Genomic DNA, 26,931 nt, shown 5'->3' with positions numbered 1-26,931 from the left:
ACCACCTCCGCTGGTGGCATTCCTAACAACACATACAATCAAATCTTCCATGATTATCAGTTTGTCTGCTGATGGTGTTAAATGATCATATCATCTAAGTCAACATAAAACTGCTCCTTCACCTCATCTTCATTTTTTATCATTGGTGCAAAGGCACTAATGGTAGTGGCATAACATTTATTGATTCAATCTCACCGTCGGCATCTTTTGTCAGATAATCCAACTTTGCAGTAATCTCATTATAACAAATCATGTACCAGTAGTACATGGTGGCTCAACTGCCCAACTGCTCCAGAAGGAGATATGGCCGTTGCCATCTTCCAGTAGTTGTCCTATTTCCAGCCAGCCTCGGTACAACAATATCTATGTCATAGCAAGCCAGCTCTCATGCTATCAGCACAGTTCCTTGTTCTGTATCTTGTTGTCAAAAGGAATTCTGATGTTCCATAAAGTTAGTGTCAAGTTCTGTTTTTTTTTTATTAACTGCTTTATATTTGCAGTGTAAAGAGTAGCCAATCATTTGCAGCTAGTTGGCCCAGTTGCTAAGAGGCTGACCATATTTAGGGCATCTTCTCTAACCCCCTTCCCCTGTGAGGTGAGCAGTGCAAATCCAAAATAGGGCTGCTCAGTTATTTGGAAAGTTGCTGAACCATGCTGTAGCTTCAGGCAACCAGGGTACCAAACCGCCCACTTGCAGATCAACAGCTACAGCTCCCACGATTATCACGCTTGCTATTTCATCACTTACCAATCACTGCAGGGCTTCCATCTCATCTCTTCCTCCAGCAAGGAAATAAATCTGCACTGGAATGTTTCCAAGTAAAAGTGGTTCGCACTGAGCCTTTTCGTGTCACTCAGTTTCGCCTCCAATGACAAGATGAGGCAACATACTTGGCAAGCTTTGGAATGCAGTCAGTGAATGCCAAAAAAGAATCTCGGAGCACTCTCCACCTTGCAATACCACACTGCATATAACTGTAGCTCGGGTCTGTGGATTCACTTTCTCCATAGATCTAAACTTGAGCCCCCTATTTATATATACTAATAAAGCATTTAATGCAAAACATTCATCCAAACTTCTAACTCACATGTGTCAGCTGGCCCTTGGCTCAATAGTAGTACTGAATCAGATGGTCATGGGTACAAGCCTAACTCGAGACTTGAGCACATAATCTAGGCTGTCACTTTGGTGGAGTACTGAGGGAGAGTTGCGCACTTGGAGGTCTTCTCTTTCAGCTGAGACGCTAAACAGAGGCCTCATCTGCCCTCTCAGGTGGACATAAAAATTCCCATTGCACTATTCAAAGAACGTGAGAGATGTCCTGGCCAATATTTATCTCCCAACCAACATCACTAAAACAATTATCTGGTTATTTATCTTAATGCTGTTTGTGGGACCTTGCTGTGTGCAAATTGGCTGCTGCATTTCTCTACAACAGTAACTACACTTCAAAAGTACTTCAAAAGTGGTTGCAAAGTATTTGAGGTCATGAAAGGCGCTATATAAATGTAAGTTCTTTTTCTTAAACATCGTCACTTTTATATTCGCAACAATATTTGTGACTATTTTTAAATGTGTCATAACTTTTATGTTTTATTGGATCATATCTCTACATTGTTCTGTTCGGATTTGAACCTCTTCATTTAAAACAGGATGCAAGAAACCCGGGGCACCTATTACAAACTGATACTACTTTGTTAAGGGTGAGAGACAAGAGATTAGTTGTATTTTCAAAGTGACTGCAATGTCAACCGTTGGGGATTTTCCTACATCTCAACCAAAACGTCACCTATTAAAGGCAAACATGAGACGTGTTTGCAGTCCAGATAGGGCGTGAAGCTGGCAAGAATATCTTCAGGTCAGGTTGTTGAAACGTGCAGTGTTTTCACAATATTCGGTCTCTTATTCACAAGTGGAAACAATTTCTGCATAAAGTATATTTTTTGTGTAAAGTGTTCTTTAGTTGGGATCCGAGCTGATGATACAACCTACTGCATTGGCAGATAGTGCTTGAACACCCACAGGTGATGCATGAAACCGAGCCGGAGAAAGACATAAAAAACAGAAAATGCTGGAAATACTCAGTAAGTCAGGCAGCATCCGTGGAGAAAGAAACAGAGTTAACGTTTTAGGTCGATGACCTTTCGTCAGAACTGGAAGACGTTAAAGATTTAACAGTTTTTAAGCAAATACAGAGCCAGGCAAAGTGGAGGAGGAAGGGGAGGGGAGGAAAGAACAAAAGGGAAGGTCTCTGGTAGGGTGGAGGGTAAGAGTGATGAAACAATAAAAGGGATGATAGTGCAAGGCAAGGAGGGTGGTAATGGGACAAGTAAAGAAACAAAAGTTGAGTCTAGAGGAGCTGTAAATGGCAACAGCAGAACCATTACCAGCACTTGCTGTCCAAAAAATAATGGGAGCAGTGGTTATGATCTGAAGTTATTGAAATCAATGTGGAGTCCAGAAGGTTGTAAAGTGCCTAAACGAAAGATGAGGTGCTGTTCCTCGAGCTTCCGTTGAGCTTCATTGGAACAGTGTCAGAGGCCGAGGACAGAGAGGTGGGAGTGGGAGTGGGAGTGGGACGGGGAATTGAAGTGACAAGCAACCGGAAACTCCGGGTCATGCTTGCGGACTGAGCGGAGATGTTCAGCAAAGCGATCACCCAATCTGCGTTTGGTCTCCCCAGTGTAGAGGAGACCGTATCGTGAGCAGTACACTAAATTGTACAGTATACTAAATTGAAAGAAGTACAAGTAAATTGCTGCTTCACCTGGAAGGAGTGTTTGGGGCCCTGAATGGTGGGAAGGGAGGAGTTGCATCTGCTGCGCTCACACGAAAAGATGCCGCGGGGAGGAGAGCGGGTGTTGGGGGGTGATGGAAGAGTGGACCAGAGTGTTGCAGAGGGAGCGGTCCCTTCGGAATGCTGAAAGGGGAGGGGAGCGGAAGATGTGTTTGGTGGTGGCATCGCGTTGAAGGTGGTGAAAATGGCGGAAGATGATCTATTGAACGTGGAGGCTGGTGGGGTGGAAGGTAAGGACAAGGGGGATCCCATCTTGGATCTTGGAAGAGGGCAGAAGTGCGGGAAATAGGACGGACACGGTTGAGGACCCTGTCAACTACAGTGGAGGGGAATCCTCGGTTGAGGAAAAAGGAAGACATATCGGTGTGGAAGGTGGCATCGTCAGAACAGATGCGGCGGAGAAACTGGGAGAATGGAATAGAGTCCTTACAGGAAGCGGGGTGGGAGGAAGTGTAATCAATGTGGCTGTGGGGGCCGGTGAGCTTGTAATAGATAGTGGAGATAAAGAAGTAGAGGAAAGGAAGGGTTGGAGATGGACTATGTGAAGACGAGGGAAGGGTGGAAATTGGAAGCAAAGTTGATGAAATCTTCCAGTTCAGGGCGAGAGCAGGAAACGGCAACAATATGGTCATTAATGTACCGGGAAAAGAGGTGAGGGAGGGGACCTGAGTAGGACTGGAACAAGGAATGTTCCACCTATCCCACAAAAAGGAAGGCATAGCTGGGACCTATGCGGGTTCCCATAGTGACACCTTTTATTTGGAGGGAGTGGAGTCAAAGGAGAAGTTGTTCAACGTTAGATCAAGTTCAGCCAGATGGAGGAGGGTGGTGGCGGATAGGGACTGGAGGGGCCTCCGTTCAAGGAAGAAGCGGAGGGCCTCTGGAGGTGTAGAGGGACTGGACGTCCGTGGTGAAAAGGAGACGGTTAGGGCCGGGTAACTGGAAACTATTAAAAGTGACGGAGGGTATCAGAAGAGTCGTGGGTGTAGGTCAGAAGAGACTGGACAAGGGGAGAAAAAAATAGTTGAGATAGGAAAAATAAGGCCTGTGGGGCAAGAACAGGCTGAAACGATGGGTTTCCCAGGGCGGTCCTGTTCATGGACTTAGGGAAAGAGGTAAAAGTGGGCTGTGCGGGGTTGGGGGACTATGAAATTGGAGGTCGCGGGGAGGAAGATCTCCAGAGGAGATGAAGTCTGTGACGGTCTGGGAAACTATGGCTTGATGTTCGGCAGTGAGGTCGTGGTTCAGGGGGAGGTAGAAGGAGGTGTCGGAGAGTTGGCGTTCACCCTCCGCAATGGTAGAGATCTGTTCGGCACACAACACCGCCCTTGTCAGCAGGTTTAATGACAAAATGTCAGGGTTGGACCTGGGAGAACGGAGTGCTGCGAGTTCTGAGGGAGGTAGGTTAGAGTGAGTGAGGTGGCGGGGGGGGGGGGGGGGGTTTAGAGAAATTGAGACCTCCGATATCACGCGGGCAGTTCCCAATGAAAAGATCAAGAGAGGGTGAGAGGCCAGAGGGAGGGGTCCAGGTGGAACGAGAATTCCGGAGACGGGAGAAAGGATCCGCTGTGCGGGGGCGGGGGCGGGGGAAAGACTCCTGGCCAAAAGAAGTGGGCGCGGAGGCGACGGCAGAAGAGCTGATCCCGGTGTGTCGAGCTCGAAATTGATTGAGACGGGGGCGTGAGAGAACCGTACCACAACACGGAAGGGGTGCCATAGGAGGAGGCTGGCTTCCTTTGAGGCGGCTTCGGAATTCTCATCCCTGTAGGAAACCTCTCGGAAGTCAGTCTGAACCTGTCAGATTATTTTGCTGTAAATGGCAGCGCGGTGCGTGACGCTACATTGGAGCTTAAGACGCGCAGTGTGTGGCGGGGTCCCCCCCTCCCCCAAAGTGGCGCATGGTTTGGCCCAGATGGCTGGAACCCTGAGTCAGTTTCAGATACATTGTTGCCACATCACTGCCGGGTTAGGAATGGTTACAAGAAGCAGCTTCCCGTCCTGATGACATTGTATCCAGGAAACCCACGTAACGGGACGTGATTTAATCAAATGCCAACAATATCAGCATAGAGAATCTCCTTCACTCTGCCCCGTTACTCGTCGACCGCCTTCTTTGTTTGCTACGCAAGGGGCGTGCCTGTGGTCTGATATTAAACTCATCTCACCCCCCCCCCCTCTCTTGTCTGGGATGATGATGGTGTGAATGCAACGATCGTCTGCCCCTCGGTTTCTATTCTGGCCGACGTTGCTGGAGCAAATGAAGATTTATTCTCGCACCATGTGCAGCGTTACAATCGGCAAGGAGATACTCCTGAAATGCATTGAGAATAAAACGGGTCGGTGTGCACTCAGCGGTCCCGGGGATTTTTACGGATCACAGTGACACTTGCTAGCTTTGCCTTAAACCATCGGCATACTTCCTGAATTCAAATACCTTGGGGGATGGGGGCGAAATACTGTCTCTCGGAAATGTACAAACCACCGCTCGCTTTTTGATTCACCTGTAATTGCAGTTAATTTAATGGGATTGTGCGTTTAACTGGAGGAAACAATTAACCCGAGGAGCAGTGAATTATATGAGATGTATTGATTTTTGAATTGTTATTTTATTGCAGAGTATTTATGTTTAGGGAAGATCATTTTAAAGCCGTGTGATATTTGCATGAGATGTGAGGTTGCGTCTCCGTTTTACGCCCTGAGATGGCTCTAGATAGCGCCTGAACCGTTATTAAATTTACCTGAATTGGCGCCAGGCAGAGAACCATCAATAGAGTTGAGACTGTCCACCCAGAATCAAAGCGAAACCCAGCCATGGGCCACTGGAAAGGAGCATGCATAAATTCGGTGCTTTGATTACAAGCACTGATTATAGGTTGACTTCCTGCTGGCCTGTTATTTGAAGATTTACTGCTGAAACATTGCTTATAATTGATATAAACCAACTGACCTTTTCGTTATTATTGAGAAACCTGGGTGAAAGGTCAAGGTCCACAGTGCAGGATAGACTAAGGTTGTGACATTTATATTTAAATTTTAGCATTGTGTCTGGTTGACCTTGTGCATTTTATTACATTTGGTGCACAGTCAATTTCATACTGGACATCAGAATGAAGGAGGTTTGCAGGATCTGTGCCCGGGAGCTGTGTGGTAACCAGCGGCGATGGATCTTTCACACGACTTCCAAACTGAACCTACAGGTCATCCTATCCCACATACTGGGCAAGGAGGTGTCCCGAGATGGGAAGGCAGAGTTTGCTTGCAGCAAATGTGCTTTCATGTTAGACCGTATCTACAGGTTTGACACGGTTATTGCAAGGATCGAGGCGCTGTCAATTGAACGTTTGCAGAAGCTGCTCATAGAGAAGGATCGGATCAAGCACTGCATAGCTAGTCTTTATCGTAAAACCAACGAGGAGCCAAGCACTGAAAGCAAGGGGGAGGACATCACGATGGACATCTCCAATCTGCCCGATGTCCGGTACCATGCCCTGCTGCAGGATGACTTTGTCTATTCCGGATTTGAATCCTGGACAGAGCATGGGGAGGAAGCCGTGGAAACTCACAGCTGCCAGACTCCAGAAACCTCGAGCTACAAATCCCGGAAGTGTCGCAGCTGTGCAGCCTTACGTGTGACCGATGCAGACTACGAAGCGGTTTGCAGAGTCCCCCGAAAGCTGGCAAAGACTGTTTCTTGTGACCCATCTACCAGGTGTGGAAGTAGTGTGATGGGCAGCATGACTGCTGAGGAAGGACTCGCAATGCCAGTCATACACGAGACCATGTCCGTTGGACATTGTGATTCAAGGACTTCAGTCTATGCCGACTCTCTGGATAAAATGTCTCCAGCCTCTTCTGTCGAATCACTTGGTGTAACAGTGGAGTCCTGTCCCGCACCTATCAGAGAAGTGGCACAAGTAGAAAAAGGTGCCAAAGATGACAAAAGTCCCAGATCGGACTTTTCTGATGGCCAAGCAACCCATCCTTTGTTGCACAGCCAAAAGCTGGACTTTGTACTTAGCTTAGTGAGGAATGTTGAATACAGGCCTGTTCAGAGCCCAAAAGGCAGCAAATTGCCAATTCTGGTGAGGCCTACTCCATTGGGCTCTCAGTCAAGTGGCAGTTTGAGTGATGGGATTTCCAGGTCTCATCTACAGAACAATGGTTATGACTTTGCCAGCAGATACATAGAACCTCCCAGGATGCACTTGAACTTTGATGATATGGCAGATCTTGAGGACCTCCTGCAGGACATGCTTGATGAATATATTCCAATTCGCACCCAGGTACTTGAATTGTGACTGTGTCTTGGTTGCTGTTCCCTCATTGTCTTCCTATTACTCCTATGACCCATTTGCACTCAAAAGCAACAGAGCCCCCCCACATTTTCAGACAAATCTCTTGAGTAACATTTGAGCATTTTAAAATTGTTGCTCAGCTTTTCTCTTCAATCATCCATCTCTTTCCCCCCCCCCCACCCACCATAAATAATTATGTTCTGTAAATAACTCTAGGTATGAAACGTAGAGCTTTTCATTTTAATGTTTGCATCTCCACAGTACTAATGAAAGTTTCTGTCATGTGTAAATGGTCCAATGAAAGATATTGATCAACACAGATGGCACAATGTAAGCAGGTTTGTGGTGTATTTAATGTATCTTGGGAATTCCAAAGGCGTTGATTTGTTGCTGCACTGCCATTCCTCTTCACTGTGTATTCGATTGGACTTGGAAGGTGTGAGCCTCTAGCTATGGAACTGTTACAGACCTCAGAATATTACTTAGAGGGAAGCCACAGGAGTAACATTGTCATTGGTGTAAATGCCGTGTCCTACATCGTGTTTTCTTATTCTAGTCACGTAGCAAGGATTTGGAGACCTGTCACATTAAATTTCCCTTTCAAATAAAGTGTAGTTCAGTTTCCATTTTAAAAAATTGTGCGGTCGTCAAGATGAAGAAAGTCAGTGTTGGAGAATGGAATACTTTCCACTGCAGACACTAAGGGCTCAATTTTAACTCCTGGGTAGGAACGCAGCAATGTGAGTGATGTGCCCGGCTAGGAGCAGCAGGCAGGCAGGCTCGGCCAATTTTAACAAGCTGGATCTCATTAGTGTGTTACTTGCCGACTTCCTGACCAAAATGGCCGTGAAGTCGGCAAGAAGCGGCTGTCCGGCCGTTAAAATTGGGTGGAATGGGGCTACCAGCAGGGACCCTAGGGAACGGTCCCTGGCACAAGTTAACTGGATCAGTGAGGCTCATCAGGGGAATTGCGGTCCATGAAAGGGGGCAGCCCGGGCCAGGGAAGGTCCAAGGCTTCCTTGAGGGGCCTGAAGAAGCACTTCTGGCCCACAAGGAACCAAATAAAATTTTTAAAAAAATCTTGCTGGGCCTCTTCTGACCCTGGCTATTGTTTTCAAAAGCTTTTGGCCTGGCAGGGAAGTCAGGACTGCTGCATTGCTCAGGCTGCAGGTTAAAATAGCAGTGACATAATTGAAGCCGGATCATATTTAAAGAGGACCCCACTGGCTTGGGGCAGATGTCCTTGCCGCCTGCAATTTAAAATTCTAGTCAGCCAGATCAGGGCAGGAAAGAAATGAATAAGCCCCCTCTCCATTTTAACTGCCCCCTCACCTGGTTTCTGCCTGGCAGGGCCAGTTTAAAATCGAGGCCCAAGTGTCAGCATCAAGTAGTCCCAGGTCTAGTATAGCAAAACTAGATGCAGAGTAAAAGCTCCCTCTGCTCTGCCCAAACAATGTGCCTCAGCTTTAACCTCAATAGGACATCCCTTATGCACCAAAGTGTAAATTTTTCTAATTCCCGCATCAGTCGCTCTGAATGAGATTTCTAATTAGTACCAGTTTTGTGCAGTAGGCCCATGCTCTCTGAGTCTGCCCAAACTCATTTCACCTACGACCTTTACAGCCAATGGATGGAGATCACTTGTGTACCATCGGTGTGGCCTAGATTTGAACCCGCATATCGGAGCCAAAGCCCACAGTCTAATCCACCGTGTCACCCAGTTTCCATAGTGTCCCTACAAATAAAAATGTTTGTATTTAATTCATTTTTAATTTCTTCCTGCCCTTTGTAATTCCTCTTTCTATCCCTTCAAGGGCACATATATCAGTCCTGACAGGGAGGACAGACAGGAAATCTCCTGTCAAGCCCCAGCTGTCATTGTCAAGGGATGGGAGGGGATGGGGGGGATGGGGAGGGGAGGGGATGGGGGGGATGGGGAGGGGAGGGGAGGGGGGGGGGAGGGGGGAGTGCAGCAAAAAAACAGCATGGGTCAACTCGGTCTTAGGATTCACCTCTCTGCCTCCCTTTGTGAATGTACCTCATCTCCCGGGAGCACAGTTTCCCCCCTCCCTTCCCCATATGACTTGAACCTGCACCAGTGATATTGGTGAAAATGAAAGGTGAGTTATTGAACTGCCAGGGGATATTTTTTTTCTTAACGGTAATATATAAGCATATCCATGAGTCGTTCACCATTGAAATTGATCAGTTGAATTCACTGTTAAGTTGTGATTTTTTTTTTGTGTGTGTGTCTGAACTTTTGTGTTCATCTGGATGATGGATGTCAGTACTGGGGAATGGAACTGAGTGTTAGCATCAAGAAATCCCAGATTTGGTATAGCCTGCACAACAAAGCACCATCTGCTTTGTCCAATAATGTGCTTCCCTGCCCCATATTTGTTCACACCAACCATCCTTCTGTCCTCAGTGAGATTGCCAAATTAATGTTGAATTCTGTGTTTCTTTGACCGTTGATTTAGATCTGCAAGAAAATAAAAAATAAAAGTCAGTAAACACTTGAAATCTAAAATAAAAACAAGAAAAGCAGATTTGTTGCTATCAGCAACAACTTGAATTTATGTAACCCCTTTAATGTAAAACACATCCCAAGGCACTTCACAGAGGATGATTAGGAAAAATTCACAAACCTGGAAGTAAAATTGTTTCACTTGACTGCTTGTCCTGCCCATCAACATTCATCTATTCTTACATGAGTGCATCACTTTATGGAGCATTATCCAGTTAAACGTCTGTAGTAATGCTCTTCAGCCAACAGCTCACAAAATAGAACGTAAAAAATGTGCTGATTTCAGAAAGTGGTTAATGGTGACAGTGATTATTTTGAAATAATAGGGTCAAATCACTGATCCGTTGCTCCCAGCAGGGAGCTGCACTCGAGAGCATGGTCGGCGATAGAGCTACAACACTATAGTGCAGATTCTCTTGACAAGCACAGCACCCTGGGGATTAGTGAATTTACCCTAGTGTTATTTTACTTTTGGAGGATACCCGTTCTTTCCCCTGTTGTTCCACCATTTGGTCATGAGATCATTATCATCTCTGGGTCATCTTCTGGTGACCTGATCGCGATACCTGGCAGTAACATTGAGCGTTGCATTTACATTCCAGCGCTGCTGCTTCTGGGGGCAGTCCGACTCTGGCAGCACCACTCCGATATAAATGATGCGGTGATAGTGGCTTTAGCTGCACGGAGAAGCACTTCAAGAGGTGTTTTCAACCTCCACGATGACAGCAAAGCTAGAATTGAGCTATTAGTGTTGGTGTTTGGTGCTTTTTTTTTTGAATTGCCACCAGACATTGGGGAAGGTTTGGAGCCAGGAACTTAAATTTTGCAATTACGACTTTCGAGCAATTACACTTGTGCAGTCATCCACACACGTAGTTATTTCAGTGTCGTGCTTTGAATGCGCCTGGAGACTCTCACACGTTATGTAGAGAACGGTTGATATTGTAGATGTAATAAGGGTTTCCTTATTACAGGGATGGCAGATCACAGCTGGAATGATGTGTTGTGTTACAAAAATTACACTGATGTTTTTAGCCAATCGTTTACATAGTCCTGTCTAGTAATATGCTTAGGGTTGTACAAGATCACAAATGGGTTCAGATAAAGAAGTCCTTTCATCCTTTTTGATCTCATCCGCCTAGAATATCAGCCCTACTATCTGCCCATTATAGAAACTAGTCGCTTCTTAAGTGAGTTCATTGTCCAACACGAGGACAACAAAGTCTGCATGTGGTGTGTTTATGCAGCATCCTGATCTTGTGCCAGTAACCCACTGAATGCCATGGGTACTGATTCACAGACCAGCAACTGCCCACATCATTCAACATTGTTTACGTGGAGAAGTAAATCAAGTTAAACTTGTTATACACGAAACAATTATCATCTTGTGTTATATAACAATGGATACCCTCGGAGTATTTACAAGATAGATATCTAATCTAATCACGGGGCCTAGATAATTATTATAAACCCATGTGAGCTGTTTCCCCTGGCTGGAGAGTCTAGAACTAGGGGTCATAGTCTCAAGATAAGAGGTTGGCTATTTAGAACAGAGATGAGGAAAAATTTCTTCACTCAGAGAGTTGTGACTCTTTGGAATTCTCTACCCCAGAGGGCTGTGGATGTCGTTGAGTATATTCAAGATTGAGATCGATAGATTTTTGAACACTAAGGGAATCAAGGGATATGGGGATCGGGCAGGAAAGTGGAGTTGAAGTAGAAGATCAGCCATGATCTTATTGAATGGCGGAACAGGCTCGAGGGGCCGTATGGCCTACTCCTGCTCCTATTTCTTATGTTCTTATATTTAAGTTGGTTTAGATCAGATTTTGGAGCCCAAGATTTAGAATATAGCACTGTAATCACTCTCTGGTGTGTCTCATTTCTTAAAACAATTTAATTCATACCAATCTCTTTACTCTGGGGCTGGGGAATTCTATCTGTCGATAATTTTAGCAAAAAAGCTTTGTACTCAAACGCAATAAAATTATCAACAGGAATAATTTCACTCCCTTGGTTCCAGTGAGTTTCGTTTTATTAGCTTTCACCTGATGATACATATACATATGTATTATCTCTGTGACTTTATTTGGGGGAGGAATATTTGTGGGTGTTTTTTTTGTCTAATTTTGAAGGCTGTCAGTTGGTACAGCAATTGTGGGCTCCATGTGACTAATGCATAGCAGGAGGGATGATGATTGTGATAACAATACTGCAAATTTATACAGAAATCATCAAAAATGGTCAATTCAGGAAAACAACTATCTATTCACACATAAATTTAAGTCTCTATCTGTACAAGTCTTATGTCAAGCACAGATCTGACATGCATGCAGTGTCCCATCACCCAGTTTTGATGAAAGGTCATTGACCTGAAACGTTAACTCTATTTCTCTCTCCACAGATGCTGCATGACCTGCTGAGTGTTTCCAGCATTTTCTGTTTTTAACCCAACAAATGCTGATTGGCTCACAGTGCCAAGAACCAATGGAAAAAAAATTAAACACTTACCACACAGTGTCTAAGCACATCTCACAAGTGCTTTTTTTCCCAAATCTTTTCAGGGCTATCTTGCTTCCCCTCCACTGCAAAATCATAGACTCCAACACACTTTGCCCTAGGCCACGGAGCATCTGCCAGTAAAGCTATCCATCTATGACCTGGCCTGACTTGTTCTGATAACCATGTTACATCACTGACATATCCAGTTTTCTGCCCTCCTCCTGGAGCTGGTGACATCTGCTGTGGTACAGCTCAATGCGAATGAGCAGACATTCTTGTTTGAGCTTAGGGAGACTCTTTCAACATTGGGCTCACTGTGATGCCTCTCCAATCATTTACCCACTGTCCAACATCCACACATGCCCATTTACTGATAGTAGAGTGGAATTTTTCCTGCTCTCCGCAACCTGTGTCATTAAGTTCAATTATAACATCCTTACCGTTGCCCTGGTGAAAATAGCCAACTCAGTACAGACCAGGAATCAAAGTTGGACTTCTTCCTGGTCTGTATGGTTCAGGACGACAGCAGGTGATGTACTTCCAGACTGATCCACCAAGGGAGCCTTTGATATATTTTTTAACAAATTTACCGCACTAGTGTGTGCATATCCTTATCTCATTTTAGTGAGATAATCTCCAAATTAAATAACTAAATTACTACTTTGGTTTACAGGAGCTTCTGATAATGAAGTCTGATTGTATCTTTTTAAGAACTTATAGCGGCGCTAATAGATTATCCATTAGAAAAGCTACCTGCTCTTGCCTTGACCTTCCTAACCCAGTTATGTGACAAAGTCAGGTCACAGTTGACTGGTTCCTGTGTTTGATGAGGGAAGGAGATAGAACAGCAGCTGGGCAGTCTATGGTTCCAGCAGTGTATAAGACAAACGAAGAGAAGACAGATCAGCCAGTTCAGGAGCATTAACACAGACAAAATAAACAGAAAGCTCACCGTCTTAACAGCCACTTCTGATAACTTCTTGCACTTGAGAGGACTCGACAGCATAGCCTAGGAACCTGCAGTGACCTACTTGGAGAGGCTGACCCCAGGCTGTGGAGATGGATCTTGTATGAATTTCAGAAGACATGTGACCTTTTATAGAAATTAATGATCTGGCGGTTCCGTCCTTTTCTGCCGTAGCTTTGGCCAATCACCTGGCTGGTCGGACAGAGGGGAGTCCTCTTTGTGTGATGGTGCTGTAGATGCCACTGACCCACCAGCACTGAGAGGCTGTGGACTGACAGGTTGTGAGCAAACCCAGTAAGACAGGCTACAGACGTAAAAGGAACGCAAATACTGAAAACAGAAAATGATGGAAATGCACAGATCATCCAGTATCGGAAAGAGAAGAATAGGTTAGCCTTTCAGGTGTTCTGATAAAGGCTCTCCACTGAATCACTAACCTGTCTTTCTTTTCACCTGCTGTGCATTTCCAGCATTTTCTGTTCTTCTTGTAAATTACAGGTGGATCTTTCCGCAAGTCTGTGTCACAACTGCTGTTCAGACACAAAATAAATTTATTAGAACTGTTTTTGATGTTAGAAGATACATACAGTCGTATACATCGCGTATTAGAATGAAGATATATGGCTAGTGCAGTGACACATTAAATAAGAAACAAATCAAACAGGCAGTAGTCGGAAATATGAGCCACTTATCAGGTGGAACAATTAAAATTGCTGATAGGGCAAGTCGCAGTAACTTGGTACCCAGTTGCAGAATGGCACTGGACGAGGGTTGTAGGGTTGGTTTTGTCAAGTCTAAAGTTGAGCAGGAGAGTGATGGAACATCATTAGTATTTACCTACAGTTTCCCTACACTACAGAGTTGCAGATCTCAGTCATGCCGCCACAGGAGGATGGCAATTAGGACAGGAATAACAGGGCTGGTGTTGCACACCTTTTAGCGATGGGCAGAAGAGCAGCATTGCCAAATTCAGAATACATGCCTGCTCTTTCGTACGCAGATGGTGTATAGAAAATGGACAAGGGGAGAAAAGATAACAGGGCCAGTACCCTCACTGAAAATTTAACAAAGGGAAAATAACCGAGCGCTCACAAACCTGCTGGGACCTCTCTGCCACCCCAGCGGTAAACAGGTCTTTTTGTATGTTATAGTTCTAGGTGTGTTGTATGTAGAACATCAGCCATGCTGAACATTCGGATGCCTCTCCTTTCTGTTTCTTATGCTTACACATGTCCACCCACTCAGTGCACAGTTGTTACTGAACATTATCACACAGCCACCTCCACCCAGCAGAGGAACTGGTCTGAGCCGCACACAGTGTAACTATCACTGATGTCCAGCTCAATAATCTATCAAGTTCCCAGGCCCAGAGGATTACCATCTAGGTTTGGTTCAGCATTGAGTGGAAATGTGAAGAGGATACTAAAACTTCGGGTTTTTTTTCAACTTCTTTGTCTCATGATGTAGAACCCCTTGTTATTAAGGGTTGTATCAGCAGCAAAACAAATCTCCGAACTCGAGGCATGATTGCATGATTTCACGTTTCCACTGCCCTAACCTGCCATTGTTTGACTTTAGACTTAGCAAATGGTGGGAACCTTTGGGTCATTCTGCTACAGGATACTAGGCACCGGTGGAGTCGCCCCTATTATCTTTAAAGATTTTTGATTTCTAGCTGTATATCAGGGTGGGGAATTACCACATCAGGTATTATGGGGGCAGAGATGTCCTATTGCCATGGGGATGGGGAGGTATACACAAGACCAGTGGATCAGGTTTGAAATGAAAACAGAAAATTCTGGCTAAGTACAGTAGATCCACCAGCTCAGAGAGAATAGGTCCACAGTGAGGGTGCAGACGACGATGGTTCCTGATTTGCTAGGCATGGACTACTGTCTCTGGTGGGCAGCAGGCCAAAACTGAATATTGGAGATGTGGAGCTAGGCAAGTGTTCTGGAGTAATTATGTAGAATGTTACCTCAGAGGTTTAGAGTTGATTGTGTATTATTTTTGGGAGGAGCAAGCTTGAAGGCACGGCTTTTTCTCCTTCCATGTTTTATGTTCTTAAAATGTTTCAACTGTGTGGCATATGTTTTCAGTTCGTTTCCATTGAAAAGCGGTTAGTTTTATTAATCATGACTTCACTGAAAATGTACGATATTGAAATATTAAGTGTGCCTTGAGCATTTGGGTTAAAGCAACATATTAAACCGTTTATTGATTTTTTTTAAGTGAAATGATTTACCTCCGAATATTTAAAAATTCATTGTATTGATAATGATATTGAGAAGGAAAGCTGTAGACTGCAGGAAGATATCAGTGGGCTGGTCAGGTAGACAGAAAGGTGGCAAAAGGAATTCAGTCCGGAGAAGTGTGAGGTAATGCATTTGGGAGGGCAAAGAAAGCAAGGGAATAAACAATAAATGGGAGGATACTGAGAGGTGTAGAGGAACAGTGGGACCTTGGAGTGCATGTCCACAGATCCCTGAAGGTAGCAGGACAGGTAGATAAGGCGGTTAAAGAGGCATACGGGATACTTTCCTTTGTTAGTCGAGGCATAGAATATAAGAGGATGGAGGTTATGCTAGAACTGTATTAAACACTAGTTAGGCCACAGCTTGAGTACTGCGTACAGTTCTGATCACCACATTACAGGAAAGATGTGATTGCACTAGAGAGGGTACAGAGGAGATTTACGAGGATGTTGCCAGGACTTGGGAATTTTAGCTATGGGGAAAGATTGAATAGGCTGGGGTTGTTTTCTTTGGAACAGAGAAGACATTTAATTGAGGTGTATAATATTGAGGGGCCTAGATAGAGTGGACGGGAAGGACCTATTTCCCATAGCATAGAGGTCAATAACCAGGGGGCATAGATTTAAAGTAATTGGTAGAAGGATTAGAGGGGAGTTGAGGAGAAATTTTTTCACCCAGAGGGTGGTGGAGGGGCTGGAACTGACTGCCTGAAAGGGTGCTAGAGGCAGACACCCTCATCGCATCTAAAAGGTACTTGGATATGCACTTCAAGTGCCGTAACCTACAAGGTTGCGGACCAAGAGCTGGAAAGTGGGGTTAAGCTGGATAGCTCTTTTTCAGCCAGCACAGACACGATGGGCCGAATGGCCTCCTTCTGTGTCGTAAATTTCTATGAGTCTATGAATTGCGTACAAATTTATTTAAGCATTGTCAGAATTTTCCATTCTCATGTGGGTGATGCCATTTTGTTTTTTTTTTAATGCTGACTCGGAGGATAGGAAGCAGCATATGTGGTGATGTCTACAAAGTCGGTGTCCGTGTATGAATCTTAGGGCCAGGTGGCTGGAGATGGTGGTGGCAGGGAGAAACAGGTCGGCTGGTGTGCATGCAAATTTTGAAATGCTAGCTGCGCCACTGCCTACCGTTCTGGTTACGTGTAGCAGTGGCGCAGCTGCTGTCAGGACATCTTGTTTTATTGTTAATTAAAAATATCCATGATGATTTTCCATTTAATGAGATCAGTCACCTGGCTGTGGCACGTGTTTACTGCTACTGCCATAGGTTGAGAATGAAAAACCACAAACAACTGACGGTCAACTTAGATGAGTGACATTTAATTTGTATTTCACATCACTTTTTCCTGTGCTCCGTTAATGTTGTACATTAGCTGATAAATTAGCATTAATTTGGGACACCCTGGTGTCTCGGTGGATAAATGCAATGCCTGGTATGACTGAGCCGTATAGGGCAATTAGGACCCATGTTCAAAGCCTGTTGTATCCTGAGTTAACTGATCTCAACAAGAGCAGTAATTGGCCTCAGTGGTTGTGTGGGGGTGGGTGGAGAAAATAGCCACGGTTCTTGCTGCTGATTGGGATTCAGTGACTCCTCTGGAAAGTATGCACGTCAGGTGAGAACACGATTGAGCACAAGTTGTGATGTTCCTCACTGTTGAATAATTATATATCGGACTGTATTAATGTGTGATTTACAGAGTATTTGCAGCAATTTATTTTCGTCATCATCATCAGTTCCCTATTGTGATGATACACACAGAGTACTGAACTTCCTTACTGAGTACATTCATTGTACATTTTACCACTGAATTCAATTGCTTCAACACTCAGTTCCTGAATTGCATTACACTTAGAAATAAATTTTCCCCTGCACCAGTGCCCAAACAGAAAAATAACCATATGAAGTATGTCACACTGTGGGGCCCTAGGCAGTGTTCCAGTCACAGTGTTTGTTATGTGGAATTCTTTTTTAAATTCATTGATTTACACTGGGCAGGCAAAGTGGGCATTGTGAAATAATGCAAACAATTAACACAGCATATATGGAGCTCTGGACAGATTTGGGCTGATTGAAGAGATTGCGCTGCTTCGACACTGTGCTAGAATATTTGACCAGTTAAATAAATGTTTGGCCTTTTGTTCCCCCAGAACCTGATTGAAGAGCAGCAGCAGCAGTTGAACCAGTATGAGTCAGCAGCCGGACAGTGCGTCACTGAACTGCAGAAAGCCCAGGTTCAAGTACATGGATTGCAGGGACGAATCCAGGAGACCGAATCTGCCAACAAGGTGAGATGGCATTGTACCAGGAGTGACGGATGTTTGGAGTGTGAACGGCATGCAGATCCAAATTGTTCTTTGAACAGTGCAGCTGCAGACATGAGGCAACACATAAACTGTAGTCATTTTTCCTCACCACCCCCTAATCATCAATCACCCCTCAGAAACTATAGAATGGTTTGAGACACTGCCTGGAAGCATATTATGCGTGGACCTCACTTGCGTCAGAGACATTATTATAATAAAAAACAGGCAGCTTTTTTTGCCCGATTTGATTTGTCACACAGTGATAATGTCCCTTTTACAAACATAACACACTGCAATTTTTAATGCTACTTTTTAATCAGCTGATGGTTTGCAGTGATACACATTGAGTTGATGATATCAGAGGTGCAGAGTTATAGTAAATTTAGAGTGTGTTCTGCATCAAAATGTACAAAACACAAGGTATTTTCAGGAAAACACAGGAGGATTCTGTATTTTTCAAGTATATTTTTGTAAATACATATATTTTATATCTCTGTGCCATGGATTCAAACCTAGCTCAAAGTGAATAATTTCTCCCTCATTTGGTTCTAAAGGTAGAACATAAGAAATAGGAGCAGGAGAAAGCTATACGGCCCTTCGAGCCTGCTCTGCCATTCAAGAAGATCATGGTTGATCTTCAACCTCAACTCCACTTTCCTGCCTGATCCCCACACCCCTTGATTCCCTTAGAGTCCAAAAATCTATTGATCTCAGCCTTGAATATACTCAATGACTGAGCATCCACAGACCTCTGGACTAGAGAATTTCAAAGATTCACAACCCTCTGAGTGAAGAAATTCCTCCTCATCTCAGTCTTAAATGGCCGACCCCTTGTCCTGAGACTATGCCCCCTAGTTCTAGACTCTCCAGCCAGGGGAAACAGCTTCTCAGCATCTACTCTGTCAAGCCCTCTCAGAATCTTATATGTTTCAATGAGATCACCTCTTATTCTTCTAAACTCCAGAGAGTATAGGCCCATTCTACTCAACATCTTCTCATCGGTCATCCCAGGAATCAATCTAGTGAACCTTTGTTGCACCGCCTCTAAGGTAAGTATATTCTTCCTTAGGTAAGGAGACCAAAACTGTACACAGTACTCCAGGTGTGGTCTCACCAAAGCCCAGTACAACTGCAGCAAGATTTCCTTATTCTTGTACTCCAACCCCCTTGCAAAAAAGGCCAATGTACCATTTGCCTTCCTAATTGCTTGCTGTCCCTACATGTTAACTTCCTGTGTTTTGTGTGCAAGGACACCGAAATCCCTCTGAACACCAACATTTAATAGTTTCTCACCACTTAGGAAAAATAGAAGAGAATATTTTTTTATCAAAGTGAATAACCTGACATTTTCCCACATTATATGTCATCTGCCACCTTCTTGCCCACTCACTTAATCTGTCTATATCCCTTTGCAGACTCTTTGTGTTGTCCTCAGCTTATTTTCCCACCTAGCTTTGTATCGTCAGCAAACTTGGATACATTACACTCGATCACTTCATCTAAGTCATTAATATGGATTGTAAATAGCCCAGCACTGATCCTTGCGGCACCCCACTAGTAACAGCCTGCCAACCTGAAAATGACCCGTTTATTCCTACTCTCTGTTTTCTGTCCATTAACCAATCCTGTATCCATGCTAATATATTACCCCCAACCCCATGAGCCCTTGTGTAACAACATTTTGTGTTGCACCTTATCGAATGCCTTTTGAAAATCCAAATATACTACATCCACTGGTTCCCCTTCATCTACCCTGTGAGTTACACCCTCAAAAAACTCTAATAAATTTGTTATACATGATTTCCCTTTCATAAAACCATCTTGACTCTGCCTAATCATACTATGATTTTCTAAGTGCCCTGTTACCACGTCTTTTCTTAATAATGGATTCCAGCATTTTCCGGATGACTGATGTCAGGCTAACTGGTCTGTTGTTCCCTGTTTTCTCTCTTCCCTCCTTTCTTGAATTGCACGGTTACATTTGCTACCTTCCAATCCACTGGGACTGTTCTAGAATCTAAGGAATTTTGGAAGATCACAACCAATGCATCCACTGTCTCTGCAGCCACCTCTTTTAGAACCCTAGGATGTAAGCCATCAGGTCCAGGGAATTTGTTGACTTTTAGTCCCATTAATTTCTCCGGTACTTTTTCTTTACTGATATTAATTACTTTAAGTTCCTCACTCTCATGGACCCTTGGTTCCCCACTATTTCTGGTATGTTTTTTGTGTCTTCTACTGTGAAAACAGATACAAAATATTTGTTTAACGTCTCTGCCAATTCCTTATTCTCCATTATAATTTCTCCTGTCTTAGCCTCTAAGGGACCCACGTTTACTTTCGCTACTCTCTTCCTTTTTAAATACTTGTAGAAGCTCTTACAATCTGTTTTTATATTTCTTGCTAGTTTACTCTCATGTTCTATTTTCTCCCTCTTTATCAATTTCTTGGTCATCCTTTGCTGGTTTCTAAAACTCTCCCAATCCTTAGGCTTACTACTCTTCTTAGCAACATTGTAAGCCTCTTCTTTTAATCTAATACTATCCTTAACTTCTTTAGTTAGCCCTGGATGGATCACTTTTCCCGTGAGGAAGTTTTATTTTCTCAAAGGAATCTATATTCATTGAGGATTATGAAATATTTCTTTTATATGTTCACCATTGCTTATCTACCATCTTTTATATCTTTTAATCTAATTTCTCAATCTACCTTAGCCAACTCGACCCTCATACCTATGTAATTGGCTTTGTTTAAGTTTAAGACTCTAGTTTCGGACTTAAGTACATCACTCTCAAGTAATAAGTTTGAGCAGTCTCACCCCAGGCATGGGACTGGGGCACAGAACTGTCCATAATTTGGTAGAAATTGGCAATCTGATTCAGAAGCTGTAAAGCTTTTGTACTCATGGTTTTACAACATAGGTACCATGGAGCCTCAGGGACTATACATAAAGTTTAAGTCCATGTTCCAATTATTTTGCATATATCTCAAGGTGCTGATGCTAACAAACCTTGGTGATTTGGGATTTATGAACCAGTGAGGGAGCAGTACTATTAGTCCTTTCCAAATCCTCAGGCACTCAAAATTCAAACAGGAAAAGCCAGAAGATAAGAACTATAAGCACATATAGCACGGAGTTACTTGTGCTGCAAGAGTCGGGTTGTCAGACCTTGGGATGATGTGTGACCCCAGGGTTGCATGTTGGACATCCTTGCTGCAACAGGCCATGGAAATATCATGTGTGACATACAACCGATCCAGCTTCAAGAATGTACAGTTAAACTTCAATTGTCCCCCAAAATGGAGGAACCCCTCCACCCCCCTGCTTGGGCAGAAAGTTGAGACCCAAAACCCTGATTACAAGCTAGTCTCCTGACCCAAGGGTAAATATCAGCGATTACTGGTAGTTTTATTCTAGCAGGTACTGAACACCCAGGCAACATATCCCGCTAATGCTGTAGAAGACACTCTTTGGAGTTAAGGTGTATTGTTGGGGCAAAATAGAGGGAATTTAACTTTGCATTGTATTGTGTTACAGCTGCCCCTGAGTACTTGTTTGACACTAATGTGGCAAAATGAGAAATGAACCATTTCCCAGCACTGACACCCCTCACTCTGGGCACAACAACTCACCATTTTTTTAGAATGATCCATTGGCCTGCATAGAATGCAAAGTGTTAGCTCTGTCCAGTAAATGAGTAATCCATTCGGCAGCATAGACTGATCCTGGGATCTGAAACTCTTTACAACAACATTAACACAATATTCCACAATACTGCCCATTTGTGCTTCAGTTCGATGTGCCGCCAGTTTGCAAGATTTGCTCCGTACTTATTTTCATTGCCAAAATGATACCTCAAGCCTCAAAAGCATCTACCCAAGTGTTGACTTGACTCAGTTTTCCTATCAAAGCCTTTTCTGGCTCAGGTAAGAGTTGTGAAGATCAAGGGAAACTCTGGAATTTGGAGTGCGGAGGGGGACGTAATCAATGCCAAAAAAGAATTTGGGGGGAGGGATACATCCACCTCATCACCTAGTGGTTGCAGCTATACCAAGGGGAAAGATTTCCTCTGTCCACTATGTGTGGTGAAATGTAAGTGCATTCTTTATATTTTGCTGCAAGTAGTGAACAGGAGAAATCTTTCCCCTATGTGGTCTTTAACTCCTCCAGACCACACTATCACAGTTAAAACCAGTGAGGGCTCATTGTCTTCACTCTCTCAAATCTCCATCAGCTGGAGATTTTTAATAGGATTTCCTACCGGGCATCAAACAGCCCAGTTGAGAAAAAAAAAATCAGTGACTACAGCCTAGTCTAGTCTGGATAATTCTAAGTTGTTTTTTAACAGAAAAGAACAGATGAAGGGAAAGGTAAAAACAATGAACAGTCTCGCATCATGTTGTGCTTTGTACATGTGGTAAATCTCTCATCCCTCCATTTCCCCCAGATGCTGCAGGAGAATCTAAGTGAAATGGAAAGTGAACTGAAGGCAGTGCGCCAAGCAGCACAGAAGCACGACCGAACCCAGCAGGGGCTGAACGAGGCATTGAAAAACAAGGAGAAGGAGGTAAACGTGAGCGCAGGAGGAGAAATGTCACATGGAGAGTTGACTAGAAGGATCTATAATTTTGTGATGTTACATTAGGAATTGTGCAGCACTTTTACACAGGTCAGTACTGACACTGCACAAGTAGTTGTGTGAGACCCTAGTGCCCAGCTAACAATGAGCGCGATCTCCAACCCATGCTCGTGTCTAGTGAGGCTCCGCTATGACAGCAGAGCCTCAAAATTACAGAGACAGATTCACTCCCAGGCCCGAGAAAATTCACCTTACAACTATTAGCCTTGATTAAAGAGAGATTCCTGCTGGCGCAGCAGGCTAGAGTGCTTATGAAGTGCACAGTACGTTCACAGAGCAAGAAAATGGCTAAAAGCATAAAATCTTTCATTTATTTCATTAACGTTTCAATATGCTGATAACAAATTATAAAAACCCAGTGTCAGCAGAATTCCAAGTTCGATTACACTTCAGGATAGCTGCCAGGTCTCCCATGGAACTTGCAGCCTATGCAATCTTTTCATAGACAAGATTATAATTCCGGCTGTCCACTGTATGCACATAGCTATATTCTAATGCCAAAAATAGCAACCAGACGAAACCTTCCCTCTTGAAGACCAGCAATAACAGCCTGCAGCCTATGAATGGTTTTGTACATGGTAATAATACCAATGTATTTTGTGACCTTGAAATCCCAATGTCTCTTGTCATTTTTTTGTCCCCTCAGGTTGAAGAGCTTTATCGTGTAATCGATGGCCAGAATGAGACTCAGGCCAAGTTGAGGGAGATGCTTCACAGAAATCAGCTTGAAAACCTGAAGGTAGGCAACGAGTAAAAGGATAACTTAAATAGCCTAGAACTGCATCCTCTGTTCTTCAAACCTTTCTTACCTTTCACTAATTTTGTCAGTAGTTCTATACTTGGTGCTCCTCAGAGCTTATTTCTTGTTCCTCACAAGCTCCAATGAAGTCTTTCTTTCTCATTCCCTATACGCTCCAAGTACATTGTCCGAGATACTCTTCTGCCTCCCTGTAATCCCATCATGTTAATATCACGATACACCATACCATCTCTTACTCTAACTCATTGTTTCCCAGGACCTCAAAACCATGGAACCCACCATGTCCCTCAGATTCCATTCTTCTATAATCCACAGGGTTTTAAAACAATAAGCCGCCATCACCTCATGATATATTTTGTCTATTTTCCTATTCTTTCATTTTAGTAGACAAAAACTGGGGAACAAGGGGCTCAAACAGCTCTGTGGGTCAGTGCACTGCCTGGTATGCTGCTGAGTCACATGGTCAGAAAGATTGCAGGTGGTCTCAGTCAGAGTACTCAGTTAGTTAATCTCATTGGTAGTTCTGAGTTAGCTGATCTCAGTTAGACTACCGAGTTAGCTGATCTCAGTGGGGATTTTGAGTTAGCTGATCTCAGTGGGGGTAGACAGTCAGCTGACTTCAGTAGAGTATTACTGAAATCAGCAAACACAACACCCCCACAACTGGCTCCTGGGCAAGGGAGAGAAATACAATTGGCCAGGGATCTCGTTCCTGATTGTTGCCTATTGATTCCTGCCGACATTCGTTCTCTAGATTTGCACGTGAAAAATGCCCACTTACATGATTTCGTTTTTTATTCGTTCATGGGAAGTGGGCGTCGCTGGCAAGGCCAGCATTTATTGCCCATCCTTAATTGCCCTTGAGAAGATAGTGGTGAGCTGCCTTCTTGAACTGCTGCAGTCCATGTGGTGAAGGTTCTCCCATAGTGCTGTTAGGTAGGGAGTTCCGGGATTTTGACCCTGTGACGATGAAGGAACGGCGATATATTTCCAAGTCGGGATGGTATGTGACTTGGAGGGGAACGAGCAGGTGGTGTTGTTCCCATGTGCCTGCTGCCCTTGTCCTTCTAGGTGGTAGAGGTCGCGGGTTTGGGAGGTGTTGTCGAAGAAGCCTTGGCGAGTTGCTACAGTGCATCCTGTAGATGGTACACACTGCAGCCACGGTGCGTCGGTGGTGAAGGGAGAGAATGTTTAGGGTGGTGGATGGTGTTGACCGGAGGTCACCGGTTACGGTTACTGGCTTAGTACAAAGAGGAGAAGAGTCAATTCTCTCTTAACTCTCAATTCACTTTATTCACGCCGTTAGATCATATACATATAGCTTATACGTCTGGTTAGATATAGGCATGCAGTTTACACCTGGTTATACAGTTTTATACCCAAACTAAGATCTAAATGCACACCCACTAGGTTTCTCTGACACTCCCTGAGTGGTCACAGAATATAAAGGATAATACCCGAAAAGGAGAGCTGACGCTGGCCAGGCGTTCCGTTCTCTCTCTCTTTCGACGTCGTCTCTATGTCCCTGATGTAGGGTCTTCCACTTCCGTGATGGTTGGTCTCCGGAGTCTTGTTGGAGATGGTCATTGCCTGGCACTTATCTAGCGCGAATGTTACTTGCCACTTATCAGCCCAAGCCTGGATGTTGTCCAGGTCTTGCTGCATGTTGGCACGGACTGCTTCAGTATCTGAGGGGTTGCAAATGGAACTGAACACTGTGCAATCATCAGCGAACATCCCTATTTCTGACCTTATGATGGAGGGAAGGTCATTGATGAAGCAGCTGAAGATGGTTGGGCCTAGGATACTGCTCTGTGGAACTCCTGCAGCAATATCCTGGGGCTGAGATGATTGGCCTCCAACAACCACTCCCATCTTCCCATCAAGAAGCTCGACACCATCCAGGACAAAGCAGCCCACTTGATTGGTACCCCATTGTTGGCTAGGGGCTGCAGAAAGTAACCTGAGACGTCAGCTGCTGATACACACAGGCAGGAACAACATTTGAACTGAAGTAACCTGAGTTCAGTCACTGGCCTGAACTGGCTGGAACCGGTTTGAATTAACTAAGTTTTGTGAAAGACAAAGGAAATGTGATAAGACACAAGTCCTTATTTAGAAAAGGAGTAATGAGGTAATGCTACCTAAGTCCTTCGGACAGAGCCAATGAGGAGAAGACACAGGCAAAAAGCGAGTCGGCCTAAACCAAAGGGAGAGAGACAGCACAGCTTGAAGAGATAAGATTTGGAATAAGAGTGAAGGATCTGGGGCGTGGAGCCAGAGCAAAGACTCCGGAGAGTTTTCCCCCTAATTCCCATTGACTTCATCGGTGAGCAGGTTATTGGTGAGTAAGTGCCGCTTGATAGCACTGTCGACAACACCTTCCATCACTTTGCTGATGATTGAGAGTAGACTGATGGGGCGGTAATTGGCCGGATTGGATTTGTCCTGCTTTTTGTGGACAGGATATGCCTGGGCAATTTTCCACATTGTCGGGTAGATGCCAGTGTTGTAGTTGTACTGGAACAGCTTGGCTAGAGGCACCGCGAGTTCTGGAGCACAAGTCAGGTACCAGAAGGCTGTTAGTGGTCATGACACTATACCCCAGGGAGTTTTTAAAATTAAAATGTGATAATTATTTTCCAGTAGTTCTCCATGTACTGCTGTAGAAAGTGTCGTACTTGGCCACAGTGAGTGTCATTCTAAGGAGCTGTTTCCTTGTCTTTCAGTGCCGATCTACTGAACTTTTATCTGAAGGAGCATGGGCTACATTTCCGTGGAACCCACATGCTAGCATTTATGTACAATTCAGGTCCTACAGGAAGCGTGGAACAATGAACCCGTTCCTTTGAGCATTGAAATTACTTGGCAACATCGATTTAAGAATATATTTTAAATGCTGCGGCCAAGAAATTCGACTTCAGCCAGTTCGTGCCGGCGCCTGGCCCAAACCAAGCCTGCTGATTGTGGATGGGCGAGAACTCAGCTGGCTTCTCCACTGTGCCCACAGAGAGGCTAGAAGAACTAAATGAGGATTACCCTGGGCGAGTGGCTTGCTCTAATGCATGCTAGAGTAGCGCTAAGTAGAAAGAGAGAAAGAACTGCATTTATAATAGTGCCTTTCATGTCCTCAAGAAATTCCAAAGCACTTCATAGCCAAATAATTACTTTGAAATATAATCACTGCTGTTATGTAGGCAAACATGGTAGCCAATTTATACAGAAAGGTCCTACAATCAGCAAGGAGATAAATGAACAAATAATCTTTTTTTAGTGGTGTTTGGTTGAGGGATAGAACACAATAATAGTTTACGCACAGAAAACTTTTCCTCTGTTGTAAAAAAAATCACAAAGCCCTGCTGTGTTGACTTTGATCATTTACTTGTGTATTTTATCCAGCAACAGCAGTCAGTGCGAGCTCATCATCTGGTGATGAGAGACTGCTAATGATCTCATCAGAGCAGCAAATGACTGCTGTCAGAATTGAGCATTCGCATTGAAAGAAAGAAAGAACTTGCGTTAATGTAATGTCTCTCATGACCTGAGGACATCCTAAAGTGCTTCACAGCCAATGAAGTACCTTTGAAGCATAATCACTGCTGTAAAGTAGGAAATTTGTGCATAGCAAGATCCCACAAACAGAAATGAGATAAATGACCAGATAATCTGTTTTTGGAGGTATTGGTTCAGGGATAAGTGCTTGTCCAGGATATCGTGAGATCTCTTGTACCCTTCTGCAGATAGTGAGAGGCAGACAGGGCATCGGTTTAACATCTCATTTGAAAGATGGTACTTCCAACAGTGCAACACTCCCTCAGTACTGCACTGAAGTGTAAGCCTAGATATGTGCTCAAGCCGCTGGACCG

At 44.1% G+C, this 26,931-nt stretch overlaps 1 protein-coding gene across 12 annotated transcripts in view; it reads left to right on the top strand.

The window, feature by feature from the left end:
• pde4dip (phosphodiesterase 4D interacting protein) overlaps positions 1 to 26,931 on the top strand; it is a 432,228-nt gene that overhangs the window by 255,281 nt on the left and 150,016 nt on the right. For 9 of the 12 annotated variants that reach the window (XM_067990435.1, XM_067990443.1, XM_067990437.1 and 6 more), the window contains exons 1-4: positions 4,743 to 7,081; positions 17,510 to 17,647; positions 22,114 to 22,233; positions 22,952 to 23,044. In XM_067990435.1, coding sequence (XP_067846536.1) covers positions 5,906 to 7,081; positions 17,510 to 17,647; positions 22,114 to 22,233; positions 22,952 to 23,044 — 1,527 coding nt within the window. In that variant the 5' untranslated portion in view covers positions 4,743 to 5,905. Of the gene's footprint in view, positions 1 to 4,741; positions 7,082 to 17,509; positions 17,648 to 22,113; positions 22,234 to 22,951; positions 23,045 to 26,931 lie in introns of those variants that run through there. The other 3 variants (XM_067990439.1, XM_067990438.1, XM_067990444.1) reach the window with 2 other exon arrangements.

Source organism: Heptranchias perlo, chromosome 9 (assembly GCF_035084215.1).
Source record: "Heptranchias perlo isolate sHepPer1 chromosome 9, sHepPer1.hap1, whole genome shotgun sequence".
Lineage (NCBI taxonomy): Eukaryota > Metazoa > Chordata > Chondrichthyes > Hexanchiformes > Hexanchidae > Heptranchias > Heptranchias perlo.
Note: the sequence above shows the minus strand (reverse complement) of the source record. Positions and strands in the feature narration are given on the sequence as shown.